Below are 24,620 nucleotides of genomic sequence, written 5' to 3'. Positions count from 1 at the left end.
ATTTGAAAACAAAATGATTATTTGATGAAAAAACGTCCAGTGACATTGTTAAAACGATCTTTTCTTATTTCTATAAAAAACACTGAAACGATAGCAAAAAAAACAAAAAAAACAGGCAAAATTAAAAATATTGATTTAATAACCAGATTAGCCACCATTAGCCTTGAAAACATCCTCTTATACGTGCTACCAATCCATTTTCTAATAAATTCTAGCGGAAAATTATGCCATTAGATATTCACATAATATTCATTTTTAATTTTAATTTGTCATGTATTTTTTAGAGGAACAGTTCATTACATGTTAACTTCCTTTACACTAAAACAAAGGACAAAATTTGGACTTAGTGTTACTTCTAGGTAATGATTTTTCTGGTCCGGCCCCCTTGACGTCAAATTAGCCTGTATGTGGCCCCTGGACCAAAATGAGTTTGACACCCCTGACTTACATCTCAAATAATGAGGTTTTCAACAATATGCTGCTCTAAAGGTATGAATCCATAACAGGACAACAAATTCAGTGCATCTAAGGATCCGTACCCTCTTTGATGATATCGATAATGTCATCGGCGTTGAAGCTCAGTTCATCGGTGTCCTGAGCGTCATAGGCGTATAAAGCTTTGCACTGGGGCACCTGGGGTTTGGGTTTGGGTGCAGGTTTTGGTCGCCCCCCTCCTGGCGGTGGCCTACTGGCAGATGGTCTGTGGGCCCTGGGGGTATCATAAAACAAACAAGGACACCCAAGCACTGTCAGAATCATCATGGGGGGTCTGCCTGCTGGTACATAAAACAAGCGAGTGTATCCCAAAATATTTGTGCAGGCATCATCACCATCTTGTTTTATGCAACCTTCTGACTTCTAACTCCACTTACATTCAATTTTTCTGATCGCCTCCCTTACGGATGCGGTTAAGTCAACATAATGTCAGGTCGTAAATGTGTTTGGAAGCTGCGTCAAATATAAATTAGAACCACAAAGTGATTTATTTGCATTTCACTTTTTTTTTTTTTTTTTTTTTGCGACACAAAGCTGCATCTCATGAGTCAGACACAAGATGGTGATCTACACATTTCTAAGCCAATGCGGCTCTGGCCCGCGCAATGATTTGACTCTTCGACACATGAAAACTTTCAGAGCGGAGGGACTTGAAGATACCCTGACATGTCCAAAAGGTACTAAAGATACTTGACGAAAGAAAAGGAATCGGGGAGGCGACTGGATGAACTGTCTGTCGATCACTGGCAAAGACCGAGCAGATCGATCGACTTGAGCGTCCGAAAAAGCGATAAGTTTGAGTTTGCTCTTCCACCCACGCCAACCGACTTGACAATTTTTAGTCTGAACTTGTAACTTTACCGGATCGACCCTGTTACCCAGGCTACAATCCAGCTGCCTCACCGGTGGGAACCAATGTAGAAATCAGGGAAATTGCATTTTGGGCTCTGAAAATTGACACGGCGATCGTGTTCAAACAGTGATATTTGGTACATCTCATTAAAACAATATTCGGTGTAATCATCGGTAACGCCACGATATTTTTACGAGGGGTTTTCATCACATGTGACGAAGATAGAAAACCACCCTCTGGTGTTCGGGAACTCGAAAGCTAAATTTAACCTTATTATTCTTTTTGTTTTAAATCAACAGATCCCTGGTGAGAAATAGCCAGCAGGAGGAATTCACAGCAGCGTTTCTTTCAATATACAAAAATAAAATCCCTTCCACAAGAAAATAGAAAGCAGAGGGATTCATCTTTGATATGAATGAAAGTGGCAGCAGCAGAAAATGAGAAATTAGTTGCAAACTAAAGTCAGCCTTTTTGGCAAAGTAGAACTACTCAATTAAAATATGAATTCAATCTACTTCGGTGTGAAGATCTATATGTATAAGAGATGAAGCGTGACCATTTTGCAGTGCTGCACTTGGCCTGAACCACCACCAAAACACTGTAAACACTCAACTCACATTCCTCCATTTGATGCTGGTCGTCTGTCTCCATGGCTACAAAAGAATAAATTAGCCAAATTATGCAAATGATACAGGCAAAAGTATGTACGGTAGACGGGCTGAATGAGTAAAACAGACAAGTTATTTTGGAATTGTGTGCAAGAAGGATGGGGGGGCGGGGATATTTATAATTCCCAACAGAGAGCGATGCGTTTCTTCCATTAAGAATGCAACAACTAATGAAACATTTAATTTTAGACACCCTCATATCTTTTATCCAACTTTGGTTTTGTTGTATTAAAGCGTCAACCGGATACAGCCCGACTTCCTGCCGGAAATACCGAAATGACGGTGCGGAGCGACAGACTGCGCTCAAAGGAGGAACTTTTGGGACAACTACCTCCCCTGGCAGGTACGGCATCATGACATCAGGAAGTGCACGGTATCGTTTTGGTTTAAACACAAGTATAAAGAATATGCATCGCTCAGGCGGATGCAACGGGGTCACATCAAACTAAACCTCCACGCTCGTAACACGGCGCGAGCACGCTTTATTTTGCCGAAACAGCAAAACAACAATATCACAAGAACGAACAATTTATACAAGGAAACCGACTGATTATAATCCTGTATCCCATATTAAGGTATCTTGACACACACCGATGTAAAGTTTGAAAGTCCTTATAATGTGTGTGTGTGTGTGTGTGTTATTCTGAGGCGATGCCTTCTCACCCTGCAGCTCCTTGATCAGGAACTCTCAGACAGTCCAGATTTGGCTGCGGTTTGTTGCCGCCTCGTTCCTTCTGGTTGATATTGGTGGGCAGGAAGGGCCTGTTGACGTTGCCGGACGGCGGGTGCCGCTGGTTGTGATGCTGTGAGTTCCTCTGATTGGCTATGTGGTTTAAGTTTTTCACTCCACCATTCTGGTGAGCCACTGCGAGGGGGGGGAAAAGCGACACGATAATGCATCTGAGGTTGAAACGCACAAAAGTTATACCCCGGAGACTCCAGATAGGGCTGCCGTGAGGATCCGCGTACCCGGGGGTCCCGGTGCGGCACGCGAGGGCGTGTTGTGGTGAGTCCTCGAGCCGCCGGAGCGAACCTGAGGGACAGTCTTCCTGCTGGGACCTGAGAATGACAGTGATAGCGCGGTGTTTCATTGTGTTTCATGACGCTTTCCGCTGTGGGAAAGCGAGGGGGGAAACATCTCGAGGAAACTCTTAGCATAGAAATTCATGAAACAAATCCATCATTTCGGCGTCTCCCTTCCCTCGGATACAAACGACCCCCCGCTGGTTTTGGATGATAATACTCACGCGTGTTCTTGGGCAGCCCCGGGCCGACGCTGACCTGCAGAGTTTTGCTGGACGGCTTCAGCGCGGGCATGTCTCCCTGACCCTGGACAAAAGTGACCTGCCTGGAGCCGCCGCCGCTCAAGAAGCCCCAGTTCTCCTTCTTCAACTTTAGTTCCAGTCTGATGTGGAAAGGAAGCGCATTAGGCTGGTTTTTATTTCAAAAAGATTTTGTCTTGCTGGTTAAGCCTGATGTACACTTACAACTGAGTATTTGGATTTGGATTTCGACGAGGATATTTTTTTAGAATCACTAAAATCTCGTGTTCTAAAATCACTTCATCCAGTTTGAGCGACATTAACATACAAGAGTTGAACACCAATTTTACAGACATGTGGCGCCACTCAAAATCTTCATTCATTTCAATTCATTTCAAGCGATTCAAATAAAAGTAGGTCACTATCACAACGTGAATAAATGTGGATTATTTCCATCTTACGCCTGTGCTTTTGAAGCTCTGCCTTCTTTTGCTTTTACTTACGTGTTACTAAACTTGAGCGGTAGCTTCCTCTGGGTTTTCTCTTCAAACCTACGAGCCAGGAGGCTGATGAACTCCGTCTTGAAGACACACTCCAGCAGGCTGTCGTACTCCTGCTCGTGCAGGATAATGAAATCATCCTGCATTGTGCTGCGAAAAAACAAACAGTGAGGGGTCTATTTACGACTTTATTTAGGGCGGGGTGATTTGATATTGATTGGCTATATCAAAAAAGCTCCTGTGGTCAAAAGGAGTATTACAACAACGATGCTTTCAAAGAGCAGCTTAAAGAAGGAGAGATTTTTATGTCACACAAAGACGCTGCGCTGTCTGGTCCGTCTTCGTCTCTGTACGCCTTAAATAAGTCATAGTTTTCCCACCCACCATTAAGGCAACAGGAATATTTCGATCTCTTTGATTTCCTGCCCTATTTCTGGAGGGAAGCTTGTTGACAAACAGCACAGGTGGAGTTTGTTTGTTGTTTTTTCCTTGCGGTATTTGTTAGATAGGGGTCTCGAGCCACCCTTAGTGAGACCCGCACTGACAAAAACACACGGCTGCTTTTATACTCCATTGGTTTTTTATATCCCCCATGTGACACTTACTGGAACAGGGGATCTCGGCTGATCGGAAATCCAGGCCGACGGCTTTTAAGGCGACCGAAGACGGACTCCTGCAGATGTCCTCAGTTTACACGCTAAATTTCTACACGACAGACTGCCGCTCTTCTCCGGCAGCCGACGTACAATTCTCAATACAACTGCTTCACTGACACGATCAAGTGAGTATCGCCAATGCCGATTTTGATGTGCGAGGAAGAAATGAAATAAAATAAATCCATATTCATAAAAAAGGTGGTAGGGTGTTTTATGGAGGGTAAGTGGTGTCATCAAAATGCACAAAAGTAATCAAATTGCAAAAATGCTCAGTTTAATCATGTGTTTGTTGCTAAAGTGAATGCTGTGCGGCTTTTAAATGTCATCCTCCAGCTACTGTGTTGAAGAGGTTCTCAAAGAATTGTTAAAAATGGTTAGAATTTGAATCGAGATCCGATTTCAAACTCCAGCAGTGTGTTTAAAAAAAAAAAAAAGACAACCAATCCTTCACCGTCCTTCTCCTGTACATTTCCAAACCACCTCAGTCTGACGCCATCTCCAGAACTAACTTGTTTTGGAAGTGAACGGAGTTGTCAGAACATTGGTTTGTATTCTTTTAATAAAGTTTGACTGACTTATCTGACTGTTTTGTTGACATTCCCTTTAGCGCAGCTTCATTTAGTGGATGCATAACGCAACCCCAACCACTACTGCAGCTTCTATCATATGCGCCTTATAATGGGATGTGCCTTATATATGATTTTTTTTTATTTTTTAAATCAGCCATTCATTGAAGGTGCGCCTTATAATCTGGTGCGCCTTATAGTGCGGAAAATACGGTACTATAAACCCTTCGTTTTCTTTATAGCCTCAACGTTCCCGCTCGTTCACACACACACACACACACACACACACACACACACACACACACACACACACACACACACACACACACACACACACACACACACACACACACACACACACACACACACACACACACACACGCATTTTGTCTCGCTACGGCTGACCTTCATTCCTCTCCTTTCCAGAGCATACCCCCACCTCTCTAGAGTTTCCTCCACCTGCTCTCACAACAGATCACAATGTCATCTGCAAAAAACATCATCCATGGAGATTCCTGTCAAAACTCATCCATCAGCCTGTCCGTCACTCTGGCGAACAAGAGGGGGCTCAGAGCTGATTCTTTATTGCTATGGTGATGCACAGCAATGTGATGAAAGCAAAAACAACATTAGATAACCAGGGGTGTAACACACTAATAAAACTTATAGACATTGCACACACAAGTTATGTACAAATAAAACACATGCACCAGTGTGCAATTACACGAAATCGCATTCCTACATAAACTTAGATCCCTGCGTGCGGTCATCTTTGGAGTTTTTACAGTAATAAGGTCCCATAAAATGGGAACTCGCTCTGTTTGATGCAACGGTGATGTGTTTTGGGTGTCACTGCTTAAAGATGAAGTGAAGAAAAACAAAAACAAAAAAAAAAACCTCTACAACTGTTCAGCAGAGGTGGAAAGTTGAGCTCAAGTTTTCTTTCTACCATCATGTTGGGTTATTCGCATGGAATCGCGATCACCTTTGTTTATCTTCTGGTTGACAAAGGCGTGGGTCACCAGAGATCGTGTGAGCCTATACGAGACTAAATATTTACCTTGCCGCCTCCCTAATCTGTGCAAAGACTCGGCTAAAAAAACCCGAAACTACCTCAGCATGATTGTTTCTGCAGCTGGGCACGGAGTTTCTAGCCGCTTGTACTTTATACAAACTGGAAATGGCGCGGGCGAATAGATTTCGAACGAGCGCTTCGTCTGGAATATTAGAGCCCTGTTTTGGCCTGGACGTGAAGCAGCTGTGCGCCGAATATTGTGGTTACCTGAGAGACACGGCCAGGATCTTCTCAACATCAATGCGCCTCTTCAGCACCTCCGTCACCTGACCTTTCTCCGGTCCTTGTTTCACCTTCTCTCTTCCAATCAGGTACACGGACTTCGGAGTGAGGATAAGGTCCCTCTTAATACCCTGAGCAGAAAGAAAACACGCGCGTTAAAATCCCACAACACAACAGGCTTTGTCTTAACGCCGCGGCGCAGACGCGGGCCGCCGAGCGACGAACCTTGAACCGCCGATCGAATTTTGTGACTTTGTCCGCAAAGTCGATCTTTTCCCTCTTGCCGATGAACTGTCGAAGCTCCGGCCTGTCGTCCATTCCAAGATAGTCGCCCACAAAGTTTCTGTTCAGGCTGTGTCGCCGCCTCTCCTTTCTGTTCAGCAGCAGGTCGGAGGCTGCAAACACAAACGGACGAAGAGGTGAAGAGGCGGGAGGCCAGACGGGGGGGGAGGGCGCAAACCTTCATCGGATACCTCACTCACCTTCCTCCCTCATCTGGACGTACTTCTTGCGGGCCACGTATTTCCTCCAGGCTTTCTGGATCGTCCTGGCAAAGCCATCGAACTTGCGCTCCCTCGTCTCTTCCAGAAGAAAGAGCTGCGAAGAGCAAGGCGGACGGCGCCGTATTCAAAAAAGAGGCTCAGTTCACTGTACGAACCCGAAGCGGCGGGATGAGATACACCAAATAGAAAGAATTACATTCATACTAGACATGCCTGAGTGCAGCTGAACACACAGAGCCGGTTCTCTGTCTGCGATAAACGTCCACATAGTTTGCACTTCAGAGTGCGAGCGGTGTTTATACTCCTCGTGTGCGGCACAATACTTTCAGAATTTCATCAGTCTCCCAGAAATGTGGACGTGAACTGCGCTTTTGTTATAAACGACATTGAACTCCACGTGACCCCACTACGGATTCATTCGGTCGTTTCGTCCGACTTTTGCACTGGCCCGTCTTGGTTTGCGCGGTTCGTTACGTAACCCAGACGTCGACGGCTAAATTCAAATTCAGGTTTCATTCTCATGAATATTTCAAAATCTAACAATTTTAAGGAAACTTAAGTGTGGAAAAAGTTTTTTTTTTTACATTTTTTTATTACAATGCACCATTTCTCATTATTAAATTTGTGTTACGACTGTGTGTACAACTGTGACTCCAACCCCGCCGATCCTTTTCATCATTCTGTCATTTCCTGGCGGGCCCCAAGACACGCAACAACATTTTGCCTCGCAGACTAAACATCCTGCCCGCTGCGCCGCATCAACCTGACGGGCCGCAGGCTGCGCGGTGAACGAGCAGGACCGAACCGCAAGCGAAACCGAAACCATCACAACGAATCAAATCTCAGCCACAGAAAAGCTCTCGGGGGGGGGGAGCGAATCCGAACAATTACATCACCGCATGCCCTTTTCACCCAACGCTGATCGAATTTCAGGTGACAAAACAGCAGACGAGATTCTGAATTGTTGTATCACTCGGTTGTAAATGGATCACAAAGTGTGATCCCGGACTCCCTTGAATATGAAACACTCGGCGGTGATCAATACCACTGTTACTAGACTCTTTGTGCAATTTAAAAATTGTCTGTGAGGTCTTGAGACTACTGCTGGAGGATGCAAGAAATATTCATGCATTCAAAGGTAAGTGTGTAAAATGTTTGTTTGTTTGTTTGTTTAGAAGTACATTAGGGCAGTGTACAAATACATTAAGCACAGAGGCAGAGATTTTTGTACCAGATTATAGCTCATAGCTACTATCCATCTGTAGTCCTGGACAATACAAATATAAAACTGTTTAATGAGTTTTTTGGATGACGATATAACAGCTTATTTGATGTAACTCCCACCATTCACTATAAAAAACACGAGTGCATATTGATATTGTGCTGATAACTACCATAGCCAATTCAAATACAGTATTTTCCAGCTGTTTGAATAGGAACTCACAAACACTTAACGCAGTTTGTGGCTTGCGCTCCTGTGATCAATATCGGAATCGCAAATTTTTCACCCCCAAATATCAGTATCGGCCGCAAAGAAAATCTCCAGTATCACTCGCGGCGTGGGATGGATGGATGACAGCTCTCCGTATTCTTCGTGGCGCCTCATCCATCAACAAGGGGGAATCTCTTTCCGAACATCTGGCCTGATGTCAAACAATCTTTACTTGTTACGTGCGACAGAAAAAAAAAAAAAAACGCTTCATTCATACCGGACTAATTAGCCGGTGTCAGTCTCGCCGGACAGAGACGCTTGTTTTGAGAGGCCCGTCAGCTGGTTTCAGCGGTCCGCCCTGTGTGATATTTGCATTTCATAAAGTGCACCTCAGTGACTCGGGCTCTCCGGCGTGCCAACGTGGGGGATGGGAGCGCTTGGCAGTGAGCTGCAGCGATGAATAAGTACAGGCTTTCAGGATCAGCTGTAAGGACTGAATTAAGACTAAGATGTCTGTGTATTAGTTTCTAAACCTACATCTGTGTGTGTGTGTGTGTGTGTGTGTGTGGGGGGCTCCGAGTGATGCACATACAACGTAATGAGGGAAAGCACAAGAGCTGCTTTCAGACGAGCCATGAAAAAAAAAAAAAAAAAAGGTTACGGTTGAAAATAGACAACCCTTTACGATATTTCTCCGGCTCCAAAACCACAGCCTTTACTTGTGTTTTAGTTCCAGAGTAGTGTTGACTCAGTGCTGACGTGGTACCGGGGGGGAGGGCTCGGTCTCCGCCTCTACGAGCGGGATTCGGCAAGATTTCAGACACTGGTGTCCTTTTATGGTGCTAAGTGTTCAGAATTGTGTTTTTCAGTTTGACAGGCTTTTGGCGGCTGATTTTAAACGAAACACTGCTACGGGGATATGATATAAAGAGAGAGGCCCCTAAGTGTGAACGGGGGAAAAAAAACAGGAAGCGTTCACACGGGCGATCCGCATACCGACTCGGGGGCCTTGACGAAGATCTTGGTGCGACCGAGCTGGAACTGATCCTGGTCCATGTTGACGGAACGTAAGAGATGAATGACACCTTGTTTCTCGTCTCCCTGCCATGTCGGCCAGGACTCCTTGGTCAGGATGGCGTATCTGAGGACCGGAGAGAGAAGCTGAGTCAGAAATCAATTTCGGGAGACTTACGGACATTTCTGGAAAGGCTGTCAAATGAACATGTGGTTTCTGGGTAAGGATGAGCTGTCTGCTTTTGGGGTGCCAGACTTCTGATCTGACGGTCCTGACGGCGCTAACAGGTGAATACCGGGACTTTGTGAAATGGATAAAAAGTAAAAAGAAGTTTGTAACCTGTTGAGGAACTTGCGGAAGACTCTGCGATAGGCGTAGCCAGCACGCCTCACTCTGATGTTTTCCTTCAGACCCAGATACTCCACTTGGTGCTTCACACTAAATACACACAATGAACATAAAACGAGCACTGAGACTAAATAACACTGAGCGCTGTTAAATTCAAACAGATTTTCATACATTTCAGTCATGTCTTTATGACGCAATGAATCATGGAAGCCTTGTTTTTTTGTTTATTATATTTCTCTCGTACAATATGTGCAGATGGATTCACTTCAGAAGCAATCGGGGATCGATATTTTTGATCCATCGAATAAATCAGCCAGATGTGTGAACGGTCGCATGTCTTTATATGAAGTGTGAAGGATTCTATATGTGGATGGATAACGAATGATTGAATGAAGCCTTCGTGGATCCGAATTCCTTGTTTTTCATCTTTTTGTAACATAGAAATCTGTCGAATCTCTATTATGGTATTACTCCATGAAGAAAATATGGCCTTCAGACACATTTATCTATTAAACGATTGAAATGTTCATTTTATCTTCAAAATTAAACATTTGTTGTCAAAGATCTTTCACTAAATGTCCCAGGCAATCCACCATCCCCTTCATCATTGTATGTAAAACAGCTGAAATTTCCCAAGTTTGGTTAAAACAATGACCCTAAGTAGTACTTTGTAGGCTCAGACTTCCTGTGAAAACACCGGCGCTAATTAACGGGCCGCACTGAGTCATCCCCGAAACAGGAAGGTCACGGACCCCGAACAATACAGCGGCGCTCCGCAAGCGAACATGTAGTGCCCGAACCCCCGCAAGCAGGACGAGCGGGAAGCCGAAACAAAGGGATAAACTGGGGGCGGGGGGGAATATTTCAGATGTTTCTCACGAGGTCTGCAGATTGAAAGACGGAGACTTAATGGGGAAGAAGCCTTTGAAGGAGCGGCGCTGACTAAAAGAGCTCGATATCCACCCGGGGTGCTTTTGTTTATCAAGTTGCACAATGTCTTGGTGAATCACCGGTCGTCGGAGTGACGTTGGCGTTGACCCGGCCGGTCGGCGGCAAAGCAAAGACGAACTGCCGGCTTTCTTCTGTAATCACTCCCTCGTGTCTTTTTCCTTCGGTGCAGAATTCTCCGCATTATCTGTTTGGCTTTAGACGTTTGTGGATATTCTTTTACTTTTTGTAAAAATGAAAAATATGGGGGCGGCGGCGCTTCCGCCTTATAGCAAGAAGATCCCTGGTTCAATTCCAACCGGGGTCTCCCTGAAAGGAGGTTGCATGCTTTCCCTAAGTCCGTGTGGGTTTCCTCTCACATTCCAAAAATAGGACGTTCGCCGAAGATCCCATATTGTCCAGATGTGTGAATATATACTGCTCAAAAAAATAAAGGGAACATTTGAACAACACAATGTAACTCCAAGTCAATCACACTTCTGTGAAATCATAGTGTTCACTCAGGAAGCAACACAGATTCATTTTGACTTGTTTTAAGGACATTACATCAAAGTTGGATCAACCTGGAGTTTGTTTTTACACTTTAATTTTGAGTGTGATTCCTAATCAGACCTCCATGGGTTGATACAATTGATTTCCATTGATCATTTTTGTGTGATTTTGTTGTCAGCACATTCAACTGTGTAAAGAGCAAAGTATTTCATAAGAATATTTCATTCATTTAGATCTAGGATGTGTTTTTTTAAGTGTTCCCTTTATTTTTTTGAGCAGTGTATATACGACGTGTAAATGAGAGGGTGAACGGTCGTACGTCTCTATGTGTGACCCTGAGATTGAACTCTGCCTGGGATCGGCTCCCGTTAGCGTTGGATAAAGATAATGAATGAATGAAAAATATGGTTATTCTTGCATGAAGCAATGTGCACGTCTGCTCACATTCAGCAGAGATCCTCTCTAGTCTCTCTCCTCTGTGCAAGAGCAGCTCGCCGGAGCCTTAAAAAAACATTTCTGACTGATATTAATTTTCTCAGGTGACTTACCGGCTCTCCTCCCAGTCCCTGGGTTTCTTGGTTTCGTTGGGTTTGATGCAGCGGATGTAGTGTGGAGTACATTTCATCAGCGTGCTCACCAAATCGTTGGCTTGCCTCTGGTACGTGGAGCCGGGACAGAGAGAGACAATAAGGGCGATGAAACAAGTTTTTAGGCTCCTGACTCCCCTATGGATTCCACTTAGTGGTGGAATAATATCAATATACACACCTTTATTTTGCTGCCTGCGGTCGTGGGTCTTCCCTTCTTCTCAGCATTTAGGTTTTCCGGAAAGAGTGCTCTGAAAAAGGCGCTGTGAAGGGCCGGAAGAGAGAAGTCAGAGCGGGTATCATCTCCCGACAAACCAAACTAAAGTTAGCGTTTAACCAAGTTGGTTCCAATGGTTTTAAGGTCCTTGAATCCAACCGGACATTCTGCCGAGACTCCGATCGGCACGGAGGCCTTTCACGTTTTCTTTATGTTATGCGTTTTGTGAGAGAAAGCAGGTATCGCTATAAAGACCCGAGATTGACTTGTTTAGCAGTAAAGATAGAGCCAAACCGCTCTGATATCACGGCTGAAATATTTACAGTCACGATATAACAGATCTATTTGAGATTTTCAAAGTCAGAATGTAATTCGAAAAAAAAAAAAAAAAAAAAAAAAAAAATGAAAGCTCCATGAAACGTTCAGATTCCTGGCACGTGATGCACAGACTAATGGGAACATTAATCTTCAACTTCAAACCCCAGCGTCCTTGAATGACTGCAGATTTTCTGTGTTTTGTCTGATCGCCCTTTTTATGTTGCTAATCTGTTGGAAATGCTACTCTTGGCTGGGCTTCCCCGCTATAAAAGATTCTCGCGGTCGGCGGGACAAACCTGGGTAAATAAAAGCTGAGTAAATACATTCGATACCGAAAGCAACCGATAATAACCTGCAGGTCTGAAATCAGATTTTAGAAGGTTATTTAGAGATTCTGCTGCTGATAAACTAGAAGTGGAGACATGATTCAACATAACTTTTCACATCTGACAAAAGCGCATCTGAAATTCAGGCAGTAAGCACAGGAATGACTTGCATTCTCTTTTAAATGACACATGATCACTGTCAGGCCTGCTCTACAGATGAAACAGGCTTTTTGAATCCCGCCTTCTTTCTGACGTGTTTCCACCCCGGTATTTGAAGGGCGACGTGTCAAACAATGCCGTGGACGTCGAACAAAGGATCAGCGGGTTCTGTATACAAACAGATCTAAAGCGCGTTGAGCGTGTCCAGCTGACAGCGCCGGCCACTCCTTCCAGGAGACCTGCCGCTCAGCTCCCCTCGCCCTAAATAAATATACTACTTGTGCTACCATATTTTCAAGAATAGCATTTCGACCGTCTTTTTTTCACGCCCTGGAATAACACTAACGCTGAGGGGTCGAGCGGGGGCTCGGGCCCGCGCGTGTTGCACAGACAGCGCGGGGCTGTTTGCACAGATGGCCGCATTGACACAAAGAAATCCAAAGAAACCATAAGAAGGGGAGACCAGACCGCACAATGGAACCCCCTCCCTCCCCCGGCCGGGTCGGGGGGAGGCCGTACTTGTAACACCAGATTGGGCAGACCCCCGAAAGCTGCGTATCTGGATGGCGGCCAGACGTTATTGAGGTCAAAGGGCACGGTGAAACCCGGCCCCGCTCACTTCTGTCGCGTCCAGCCAGTTTCCAGATGCACGGGGACGTCTGAAGCGCTCATTCAGACGGTCTTAATGATAACCATCTGCATCACGATGGCCGCCTCCTTCCAAGCGAGCGCCGTATAAATCCCCGCCGCGCAGAAACGGGAATCACTTACATCTGACTGCTCTGCATCAGCTCAATGAGGTCGTTGAAAAGGACGTCTCTGTTCCTTTCGCAAAACCCATCAGCGTCGTAGGAGACCTGCGGGGGGGGGGGACACGCCAACAATGTCAGGAGTATAATAATAATCGAACATGACGAGGTTAAACTCCGCAAGACTAGAACTGGGACCGATACCGCGCCCCGTATCAACTGCGTACATTTGACGGAGGGAAATAAAACCAGTTTTATTTCCGATCCGCGCTTAGCGCCTCCCGAGATTAGGCCCCAAATGTAACCCGCAGAGTTTAAATTGAGCCGGTTTAGGTTTGGGGAATGTTTCAAGCCGGGCCACGGGAGACCCTCGGGTCTTTATGGAACGGCTCATTAAGCCCGTGGCATGTGCACGGCGTGCTGAGGCCGCCGCGCTTCTTCAGAGTGACGCGGGAACCGATCAGCCAAAAGTCAAAAGAAATGATCATCATCTAAAAACGATTGATAAATATGTGAACGAGACCGAACCGAGAGTGGCTTCTGCTTGTGACGTACGGTTACATAATAGAAGGGCCTGGAATTATAAATAGACAAAGAAGGGAGTTTCAGAGTGACGTTATTTTAAGACCTAAAACCTCTAAAAGGCCAAGATGATGACATCAGGTTGCCGCCACAGTGTTTATGACCCTCCCTTCAGCAGTGAAAATGACTTTTTAATCATTTTCTTTAACTTCAGTAGGCTGACATTAAGTCACGCTTTGTTTCCCGTTATTGCATCGGTTCAACCGGGAAAAACGTAGCATTTAAGGACCAAAACATTTTCTTCCTTGACAACTTCCGATAGACTTTTAATTACATAGCGGCTTTCAAATGCGCAACGAAAACAATGTCGGCACATTGCGAACACGAGATCCGTCCCGAGGTCTGGATCATATCAAAATAAACGCTCGGAACCGGCTTCCGCGTGCGCAGGGATGAAACGTTTGCACCAGAGGGACGTCGGGGGGCGCGGACTCACCTTGCCTGCATAGTGATGAATGATGAAACCCTGGTTCCAGCTGTTGAAGTGCTCGTGCGTGTTGATCTGGACGCGGAGCTTCTGCAGCATGGTTTGGTCGGCGCCTTCGCCCACGGCGTGCATGGTGGCGCACACGTCGTCCAAGATGCTCATGATGCCGGGGGGATTCTGGGATTGAAGATAAAGCGGATCTTTACTTTCAGCTTTAATTTCATCGATTTGGATGATATCAGATATTATTTGTAGTGTGGTTTTACCGTGTTATTGCTGTGAGAAAATAGCCCGAGTTACATAAATACAACCCCCGGGGTCTAAAGGTACATGGCTCAAATAATATTTTCACTCGGCACAATGAATTATGACAATATTTGAAGATCGACTATTTATAACCCTGAGAAGTCACTCTATCCGGTATCTTAGATGTGATTGTTTGGAGATTTTCTTGGATCTTAGGACCGCAGGACAAAAATAAAATAGGTGAATTCCACAAGCGGGCAGTGAAAATTTCCACCAGACCAAATGAGCGGTGTGTCCGAGATTTTTTTTTTCTTTCTTTCCTTTTTTTTTTTTCCCCCAATATTTTAGTTTCAAATCATCCTAAAGTTCTGTTAAGGCCAGTGCACATAATTCCATCCCGATAATTAACAGTCAGTTTCTTGATGCCAATTATTGGGAAATTTTAAAAAACCTTAATCCCAACAGCAGGAACAGGGTTAAGACGGGGCCTCTAAACTCACAGTAACACACTGTTGCGCTCCGCGATGTCCATAATTGACCGTCCGCCTCCAGAGTTTACAGAAACAACAATGTCTCTAACTCAGGGAACACATGTCTCTTTTTAAAGGGCACATGTCAACTTGTTACTGGAATTAACTGTCAGGCATTGATACTGGCTCCCACCACTACACACACACACACACACTTAAATGGCAGCTTGTTTTAAAGCCCTTGTTGTGGATTTCATGGATTAAACATCTCAGCGGGACAGATTAATCAAATTAGGGTACTCGGGGATGTTTAAAGAGACTCTTAAAGACAGCGGTGAAAAGCGCAGAGACTCGTTGGGTGGAAGAATTCCAGCAAATCTCAACAATGCAAACTTCTTGATATTGCATTATATTTTAAAACATCTTTATGATATGACCGACGCATACAAATTTTGCCGTCGTAAAACGACACCGCCTGCACAGTTTTATGTCCTATCGGATGGTCATTCTTCACGCGTTTACTTTGCTCTCGATGAGGTCACAGACGATCTTATTATTGAAGTACTCGATCGGAGTCCACTTGATGCCCTCTTGAACATACTCCTCCTGCGGGGGAGATGCAAAAGAGGAGTGAGTCGCCAGAATACACAGCAAACTAGCGCTAACAAGCAGGGAAAGGGAAACCGAAGAGGAACATTACCTGCTCGGCTTTGAGGGTCAACTCGATGAAGATCTGCTGGAGTTTTTCATTGACAAAGTTGATGCAGAACTGTTCAAATCCATTTTTCTAATGAGAGAGAAACAATGTGGCGGGTGAAATTCAAGGGATACCCGAGCAGCCTTGTCTTTAGTTGATCTACGGATATCCTGTCAGCTCAATGGACTTTTGTTTGTTTGAGCTATAAGCAGAATGCCTGGTATTTGAGGAAGGGCTACATTGTGCGATTCACAGCGCATACAATGGACCTTCGGCCTGAGCCCTATGCGATGGTGGTCTTCCTGTTTAATTATCCGCGGTCGCCAAAATACAGCCGAGCCTCTCTTACGCTGAGATAAAGACAGTAAAAAGCAATCCGGTGACCCCGACTCGGCTTCTATCACCTCTTGTTAACGGTGAACAATGATGGCCTGGGTTCCCGTATGAGCATGTCAAGAAGCTCCTCCGAACCGAAATAATACGAAAAACACCTCAAGTGAGTGTGTTTAATCAAATCAGAAACTCTGGGACTTCTCATTAAGCAAACTAAACAAACATAATCAGATTAGAAGGGCATACTGAAGTCTGCCGGCTCAATCAGTAAATGGAGCTTAATCCGCGTAGTCCTTTGTGTTTAATCTCCTCGAATGTCCAGTGATTAAACTAGTTGATCTAATCCGCAGCGGTAAAACAAACATGCACACTTACTTGGAAAATTTCAAATCCGTAAATGTCCAAGACGCCGATGTTCAACTCCTGATGCGTCTTCACCATGGCCTTGTTGATGGACTGAAAACACAGGAATGTCCGCGACAGGATGGTCACTCGTGATTTCGTTCACATATTGAACTTATTCTGCAAAAATGTGCCGACATACCTCGACCAGGAAATCAAACACGCGGGAGTGCAGGGCTTTGGAGAGGGCGTCTCGAGTGTAACACGCCTGCTCCACATTCAGCGTCACGTCGATGGACTCCAGCGCGCTCCCCCACTTGCTGTCCATCTTGCGGCTGGTCAGTTTCTCCTTCAGACGATTCTGGTCGATTCCAAGCAGAAACGCCGGGAAGGCTAGAACTGCGGACGCACGAATGCAACGAATGAGATTTGAAAGGGGAGGAGAGTCATAATCGTGACGCATTTATAGCTCTTGAAATTAGCATGCGACCGATTAAGATAAAAAATTGGGGGTGCGATTCCCGTTAACAGGGTAGAGTTGAAAAGCTGCGTCCGGATTGGAAAAAGCGCGGAAACGTTTTCCTTCGACGCCGGCATGCAAATTGAACGCTGGATTGTCATTTGTAGTCTTGTGCAGTATTTACAAAGCAGTGGGATCCACCTTTTGTAGCAGAAGAATGGACACGATAAAGATCACGGAGGTCACAGAAGACCGACAAGGTGAGAGGATTCACCAACATCTCCGTGGTGCAAACATTTTCCCCTATTACATTCCAATTAACTACATTTTTATTTAAGCAATTTCTAAGTATTAATTCACTAAGTGATTGACTGTGAGTTCTGGACACACGTGGGTGTACCGCGACGCCCCCGCTTTCGGAAACCCAAATCCGAAATATTCAGACAAGATGAGGTGTGAATTACGTCCTGGTTTAAACATTCGAAATGAAATGCGAGCCTGCTATTTGCAAAACGTGATCGAAACGGCAAATCGTTTGCCCGAACCTGTTGATGTCGTCCCCCGGGAGCCCCTCCCTGCCCTTATTACAGTGACTCATTTCCCCTAAAAGGAAATGGCTCTCGCTGCGTCTGGGAATGCATCAGACCGCTGCAGTAGCTCCCCATTAGGGACTCCTGGGTGTGACTGACCGTACGCCAGCTCAAATCGTGAGGAAAAGTCATCTATTGTGTCGGGCAGGAAAGGTATACCATGGCCCGCAGGCTGTTAGGCACTTCGTAAAAGCGCTGCGGAAAATTTGTTAGTCAAATTGGCCGCAGACAATGAGGGGAATAAGAAGGGGGTGTTTGCCAGCCCAGAACATGTGGTTCCACTTATTGTGGCGACACATTCAGGGACCGTGTCACTTCCTTGCAGGGACACCGAGTCCTCTTAGCTCATTATCTATGAGATAAATATTCATAAATATTTTGATTGCCTGCATGTCAACTCATTGTTCATTTGACCGAGGGACTAATGTAAAAGTACATCACTCGCTCGTGTATTATTCAAAGCGTATTTTGGTTACCGGCATCCTCTGAAAAAAAGTTGCACAAAAGTAGCCACTGAAGATGAGAGAGTCGCTAAATCGAAGTATTAAAGCTACGGCCTGTTGTCACGGTCATTCTTATTCCAAAGAAAATCAAAAACTCATTTGAAAAGTACTCATAAACTAACGTTATATTTGATGTTCACGTTGCAGTTTTGTTTTTCCCTCCAGATATATGATCTTCATCGACCAATGATATTTTCTCCTCGTAGGTAACCTCTGCCCGGTGACATGTGGGACATACTCACAGCTTTGCATTCATTATATCTCAAGTCTAAATGTTTTACAGTAAAATCATCATGAAAACAATCTCTCAGCAGGTGCAGCACATGGGCTACTGTTACACTGCATTTAACTGATGTAAAGTGAGTTAATGTTGATTTATTGTCAACATGTTTGTGATCCACTGGTTCTACAAAAGCCAAAGAGAATCCATTTACTTATTAAATCAATATTTCACTCCCATTCATTTCAAAATCCCCATGCAATGCTGTGTAAATGGCATAAAATCCCCTGAAGGCGTGCAAGAAATATCACACACATTTACAAGAGAAAAAATTGATTTGAAATCACCCAAAGTTGGGTATGGAGTATGTACTTCAAAGACGGCTGAGAATCGGGACTCTTTGCGAGACACATTTTTGCGAATCGTCGGCGGAACAGTGGCTAGCGCTTCCACCTCTGGGCAAAAAGGTCCCCGGTTGGGTTCCAACTGGGGCGCTTCTCCGTGTGGAGTCTCCATGTTCTCCCCACATCTGTGTGAGTTTCCTCCAGTTTCCTCTGGAAACATGGAGACTCTAAGTTATCCAGAATGAGGGAGCGAACGGTTGGGTGTCTCTATATGTGGCGCTGCAATCGACTGGCGACCGCTCCGGGGTGAACCCCACCTCTCGCCCAGAGACATCTGGGATAAGCAGGATAGATAATGAAGGAAGGAACGAGCGTCTTATAGGTTTGAGTGTCAGTTTTAATGTCTTCATTTGACGCTCTGTCTGCAGAGGAAGCACACTAGCAACCGGAAACGGAGCAAACCCTCGCAAAAAGGTCCAACAAACAACTCTAGGGAGACACATTTTAAACCTCATCAACCACAATTCCCATGTATCAAATTTGCAAGACCTATGTAAGACGTCCTTTTTGCGGTCAGCATCATGATGCAAAACGGTGTAAAGGACCTGTTAGAAAAGCAGCGTATGACTCAACTGAACAAAAGCGCCCGAACAGCCAATTGACGCCTTAATGATCGGCAAAATTAGTCTCATTATATCTCTCGGCGAGAGATGACGCAACGCCTGGTCTAGCGACGCGTCAGACGTAGACGATTATGTGAGCTTGGCTTGTCTGGTTTCGCATGTGGACCGGATCTGGTATAGTGCAACACGCTGCCGTAAAAAGCTCACAGGAAGTGGGACTAAAAGGAACAGGAAAGGTAGAGATTATGAACTGCGGCTGTTATGTCTGCATGGAACAGACCAAGGCTTTGTACGCTGGCAACCACTCTCTCATCTGCATCGCAGGCCGGAGCGCTCTGGAATCCAGAAGAGAACAGAAAGAAAATAATAAAACGGTGCGGGAAAAAGGCTAGAGAGACGGGGACAGAGGGAGAAGCCTTCTCCCGAGTCATTTTTGTCTCCGACGCTATAAATTTTGCACGGCCTGGATCGCCATAGACGGGCCTGGACGCGGGCCTGCATTAACACAATAAAAGTTAAAGGAGTGAAAGTGGTGAGAGAGAAACGGCGTCCAACAACAACCCAAGAAGGGGCGGCTCGGGTCTCCGAGGACAGGACACGCACACAAGCGAGACACCAGCTTTTTTTTTTGATGTTTTTTTCCAACATCAAACACTTGAACAGCGACTCTGCCAGCAGCCGCGCTGTGTTTTTCACAGTCAGCTAGCGGCCGAACGCAGATGGAAGCTACCGATGTCAACTGGAGCGCACAGCAACTGGCGGGGCTGTGGACTCGGTCTTGTACGACACGCACGAGGGATACCTCGACGGCCAAAAGACATTTGCGAGTTATCTGTGTTTTAGCGCGTGTAAAGTAACACAGAGGTTGCAGATTAAATATTCAAACCCATGAACAAACATTTCTTTGGTAAAATCTCGACACCTGATTTACTTTACTGTCTTCTCTCGTCACTTGAAGACAGTACTCGGTGTGGGAAATAAAAGTTTAAGAAAAAGCTACCTTTTTGGTGGAAAAGGAGCACCTTGCGAACAGCTCGAGGTTTTCCATTGTAATTAACAGAAGTTTTATTTCTGGGTTTTATCAGCTTGCTATTTTGTTGCAACGATGACACAGAGAGCTGGAAGGGCTCTCTTAAGACTAAAAGAAAACCTACGCCAAGGCAAATATAACAGTAACGTTTTATTTTCCTGTAGTAAACGGCCAATATCTTAATAGCTTCTTCCTTGGTCCATACTTAAGGAGAATCAGCCCAGTATTTTTCTGCAGTCAAGGGCACTGGGCCGATGTAATAAAAAGCCGTTTTGAGCTACACCGAATGGATCGGCACCAAAATCGGACGCGCTCTTCTTTCTCCGTTGTACCTCCCCCTAGACATGCCATGAAAAATGCGCCAGATTGTTTTTGCCCAATGTTGCCAACAGAGGAAGCAACAAATGTGGGCGAAGACGGGGGCGGATGTTTTCCCCTCCGGTGTGAACGCGTCCCGTCCACCAGCCTACTTACACTCCTCGCTCTCCACGGCAGCGTAATTGCCCGCTTCCTTGAAACTGATATTTCCCAGGTGCAAGACTCCGGCCACGATCTGCAGCACCATGGAGCGGTCTTCCGCTGAGATGCCAATCACCTCCATGGCCGTCTGGGGAAAAAAACAAAGAAAACAATCACGCTAATACGGGGAGCACAGCTCCGGCGCGACTCGCTCCCATCCCGTAAAAAAACCCCTTTGGTGGTTATGGGGGTTTGCGGGGAGGAGGAGGCACTCTGGAGGGACCAGAAGAGGGAACCGCGATTAGCACGACGACGGGTGAAAAATCACGACAAATGTGCGCACAATCGTACCATCGTCTCCTGGAAGTCACTTTTATCATTGATGTCGTCCACTTTGTAGGAACCAGATTGATTGAGGTAAGTGTAGTAGTCCAGGCTCGTGATCCCCAGACTGTTCTTCTGCTCCCCACTTGCTCCTTCTATCATCTATACCAAAAAATTAAAAAGAAATCAAAATGAATTCATATAGTGGGTAGGGATGTGTCAATCAAATACAGGCATTGAGATTCTTATGTATGTTCATATTATCTGTGCCGTGTTCTCTGCTCCACTTTGCATAGGGAAGAACACACGTCTATCTCTTCCAGGAGGCCCTAAAGCCATGCACATTGGAAACACATTGACCTTCTTCCTGGAGCCAAAATTTTACATCTAGTCCAGCGTGTCCTGATATTCCCTCACAGGGGCGTCGTCCTGGGCCAAATGTTAGTCAGTGCTGTAAAAAAAAACAAAAAAAACATCACCTGATAGAATATATGGAAACTTCTTTCTCCAGGATTCCTCATGACGACGCGTGACTTCTCCAGAAGGAAGTTGGAGATTTTCCCTCCGTCTGGCTCGCCACCGGAGCTGAACTGGATCTCGAAGTATTTACCCTGGTGGATGAGAAGGTCTTTTTTCAGCGTGGGATTGGGCTGTATTAAGCTTCGAGTTTTGCTAGTGGCACGCCTGCTTACATAAAGTATTGTGCTGTGTTCTCTCGCCCAAACAAATCTGTCAAGTAATAACTACTCCAGCTCTGACTGAGCTGAGAGCCGTACGGGACGGTTTAAATCCAAAGTTAGCCTCAAAAATAGAAGACCCAGGCCCTTAGTGCCGACACAAATTCAATCCGGACTGCTGCTTAAGAATAATCTATGTTGCAAAAAAAAAAATATGCGTCCGATTTTTGAATCGTTTTCTAAAACGTGCTCTTTCCCGATCCTCGCTGATCCTCGCAGCCTCGGAAAGATCGCTCTTGACAGTTTTTGAATTGATGTTTCTCCGTACAGTGTGTCAGTATTTCTCTGGTTAACCAGGACACACAGGAGGTTTTTTGCAGCCTCATGCAGTAAAACAGGAAACAGAAGAAAACCTCTTACTGTAAATCCCTGTTTTCCAAAGTCTCAGCTGGATTCCTAAGGTGCGCCAAAGAAAAGCTAAACCCTGAAATTATTCGAGGCTAACTCGTACCAACTGCATGTATGACACAGTTTCCATCGTGATTTTCTCTCTGCTCTAATATTTCAGCTTGTTCAGCGTACGTTTGAAACGAGGAAAAAAAAAAACACCAAAGATTTTCAACATCAGTGATATTTCACGATAAGTCCATGTCGGCGCTCCCGTCGCATGCACTTTATTTTAATCAGATAAAACAGTAATACATGTTGTGATTTTGTCAAGGTGTAAAAGGGCAAAAAGGACAAGAAAACCCCTTACAAATCTGCTGGAGTTGTTGTTTCTCACAGTTTTGGCGTTGCCAAAGGCCTCGAGCAGCGGATTGGACTGCAGGATGATGTCTTTGACGTGCTGCGATGAGAAAGAAGCGGTGAGTTACGTCACACACAGTGTGTGTGTGCTGCAGGCGCAGGTAGAGGCGCCCTTCACGTCCTCGCTGGCTGGCTGGCTGGCTGGCGACTTACACCGCTGGAACTTTCCACTCACACACACAAGGATGTGTGCTTTCATGAATGCACGCAGATACACACACACACACACACACACAGTTTGAGGAAGAGCTGTGCTGTGAGACATCTGTATGTCAGAAACACATGAGTTTTAGATCAGAGTTGCAAAAGGGCGCCGTTCCAGCGGAGCTGTTGTACACAGAACCGGAGGGGAAGCTACTTCGTGGAATTTTTAACTTTCCTAAACTTAGAGCTTTTTGAAGATAAAATATTACTTTAGGACGGTTCATGGTGAATCATGTTGAGGTTACACCGCAAAAATACTTTAAATGTAGTATTTTTCGAACAAACTCAGAGCTCAGCAGATAATACATTGACCGAACTGAAATAAAGAAAAAAAACACATTACCGTAAAAAAGGATTCATGTCTGCAAAGTGAGAATGATAGGAACTGAGGGTCATTTCTGAAGCTGCCTCGGAGAAAGACGAATCGGTGACATCAAAAAATCGAATTCCACAATCATCATAGTGGTTGCGCTATTTCACCCGTTTAGATCAAGCGGACTGCAGGAGCGGGACAGCCGAAGAAAAGGCAGACCTGATGATGATGAGGATGTCTGAGGGAGGAGTGGTTCTGACTGGTAGTCTTACCTGGACTCGAGGTCCGCCTCCTGAGACCCTGGAGATATAGCCCATGATGTATTTGGCCGCCACAGTCTTACCCGCGCCGCTCTCTCCACTGGAACACAAACAAATCTTTACTTCTGTGCATTTCTCACTCGTGGAATCCTATTAGCGTTCACATGAGAAACGGTCACCGTGGTAAAGCCAGCCACAACCGCGAGAAACCTGGGTGTGGTCCTAGACAACCAACTGTCAATCTCAGCGAACGTCCCACCAGTCCTGCAGATTCCTCCTCTACAACATCAGGAAGATTTGCAGATTCCTCACGGAGGATACGGCGCAGATACTCATCAAGGTTCCAGTCATCTCTCTATGGACCACTGCGACTCCCTCCTTGCCGGTGCCCCAGCGCTGACCATCAGGCCTCTGGATCTTCTACAGAAAGCTTCAGCCCGCCTGGTGTTGGATTGTCCCAAATTCTCCCACACAACTCCCCTTCTTATGTCCCTACACTGGCTCCCGGTAGCCGCCCGCATCAAGTTCAAGACCCTGGTGCTCGCCTACCGGGCGGTGAATGGGGCAGCGCCGTCTTATCTCCAGGATATGGTCGAGCCACATGTCCCTACCCGTCCCCTCCGATCTGCCACCTCTCTGCGACCGTCCACCCCGTCACTCAGAGCCTCCGGCCGCCGATCGGACCGGTCTCGGCTCTTCTCGGTCTCGGCTCCTCGGCGGTGGAACGAACTCCCGAAAAAGGTCAGAACAGCGAGGTCACCGCCCGTCTTCTGCCGTGAGTTGAAAACATACCTCTTCACAAAGCATTACCCTTCTAATCGCACTTAGCCCCCAACCCCCCGGAAAAAACAAACAAAAAAAAACAAAAATGATGAAATGAATGTATTTCTGTACATGGTTCTGAGATGGCTATTTGGTTGAGTGGTCACTTCTGTCTTCCGACTACTGGTACTTTGGATCTTCGGTGACTGAACTGCACTTTTTGTAAGTAGCTTTGGATAAAAGCGTCTGCCAAATGACTGGAATGGAATGTAATGTAATGTCACATCCTGACAAATGAGTTTCGCTGGTGATTCTCGGCCTTCGACGCTTTCTTTTTCTCATGTTTCTCTGGAGACGAAGCATTTAAAAATAGCCGTTTTCTCAAGGATGAAGATGATACGCTGAATGCTTCTCATTTGGCTATTTGATCAAGTTGTATCAAGAAGCCTTGCGCGTTCTTAAACGGAGTAGGGGAAAACAACTGCAATTCAAATAGAAAGGATGATGATTTAACAGCTGCTGCTGCCATGTTGAAAACCCTCATTCAGGATCCACG

At 45.5% G+C, this 24,620-nt stretch overlaps 1 protein-coding gene across 2 annotated transcripts in view; it reads right to left on the bottom strand.

Annotated features, from left to right (window-relative positions):
- myo1ea (myosin IEa) overlaps positions 1–24,620 on the bottom strand; it is a 44,684-nt gene that overhangs the window by 1,878 nt on the left and 18,186 nt on the right. The window contains exons 5-28 of one of the 2 annotated variants that reach the window (XM_086175279.1): positions 23,315–23,402; positions 22,476–22,565; positions 21,521–21,652; positions 21,069–21,203; positions 20,733–20,865; positions 16,691–16,887; positions 16,522–16,602; positions 15,817–15,903; positions 15,639–15,722; positions 14,410–14,577; positions 13,414–13,499; positions 11,804–11,885; positions 11,584–11,690; positions 9,587–9,685; positions 9,229–9,373; positions 6,780–6,894; positions 6,523–6,692; positions 6,283–6,428; positions 3,782–3,928; positions 3,264–3,421; positions 2,986–3,075; positions 2,680–2,881; positions 1,966–2,001; positions 540–709 (exon numbers count right to left, since the gene is read on the bottom strand). In XM_086175279.1, coding sequence (XP_086031405.1) covers positions 540–709; positions 1,966–2,001; positions 2,680–2,881; positions 2,986–3,075; positions 3,264–3,421; positions 3,782–3,928; positions 6,283–6,428; positions 6,523–6,692; positions 6,780–6,894; positions 9,229–9,373; positions 9,587–9,685; positions 11,584–11,690; positions 11,804–11,885; positions 13,414–13,499; positions 14,410–14,577; positions 15,639–15,722; positions 15,817–15,903; positions 16,522–16,602; positions 16,691–16,887; positions 20,733–20,865; positions 21,069–21,203; positions 21,521–21,652; positions 22,476–22,565; positions 23,315–23,402 — 2,948 coding nt within the window. The remainder of the gene's footprint in view (positions 1–539; positions 710–1,965; positions 2,002–2,679; positions 2,882–2,985; positions 3,076–3,263; positions 3,422–3,781; positions 3,929–6,282; positions 6,429–6,522; positions 6,693–6,779; positions 6,895–9,228; positions 9,374–9,586; positions 9,686–11,583; positions 11,691–11,803; positions 11,886–13,413; positions 13,500–14,409; positions 14,578–15,638; positions 15,723–15,816; positions 15,904–16,521; positions 16,603–16,690; positions 16,888–20,732; positions 20,866–21,068; positions 21,204–21,520; positions 21,653–22,475; positions 22,566–23,314; positions 23,403–24,620) is intronic. The other variant, XM_086175280.1, reaches the window with a different exon arrangement.

The sequence above is a fragment of the Fistularia commersonii genome, chromosome 27 (genome assembly GCF_037954325.1).
Source record: "Fistularia commersonii isolate RoL2024-O1a breed Wild chromosome 27, RoL_Fcom_v1.0, whole genome shotgun sequence".
Taxonomy (NCBI): Eukaryota; Metazoa; Chordata; class Actinopteri; order Syngnathiformes; family Fistulariidae; genus Fistularia; species Fistularia commersonii.
Note: the sequence above shows the minus strand (reverse complement) of the source record. Positions and strands in the feature narration are given on the sequence as shown.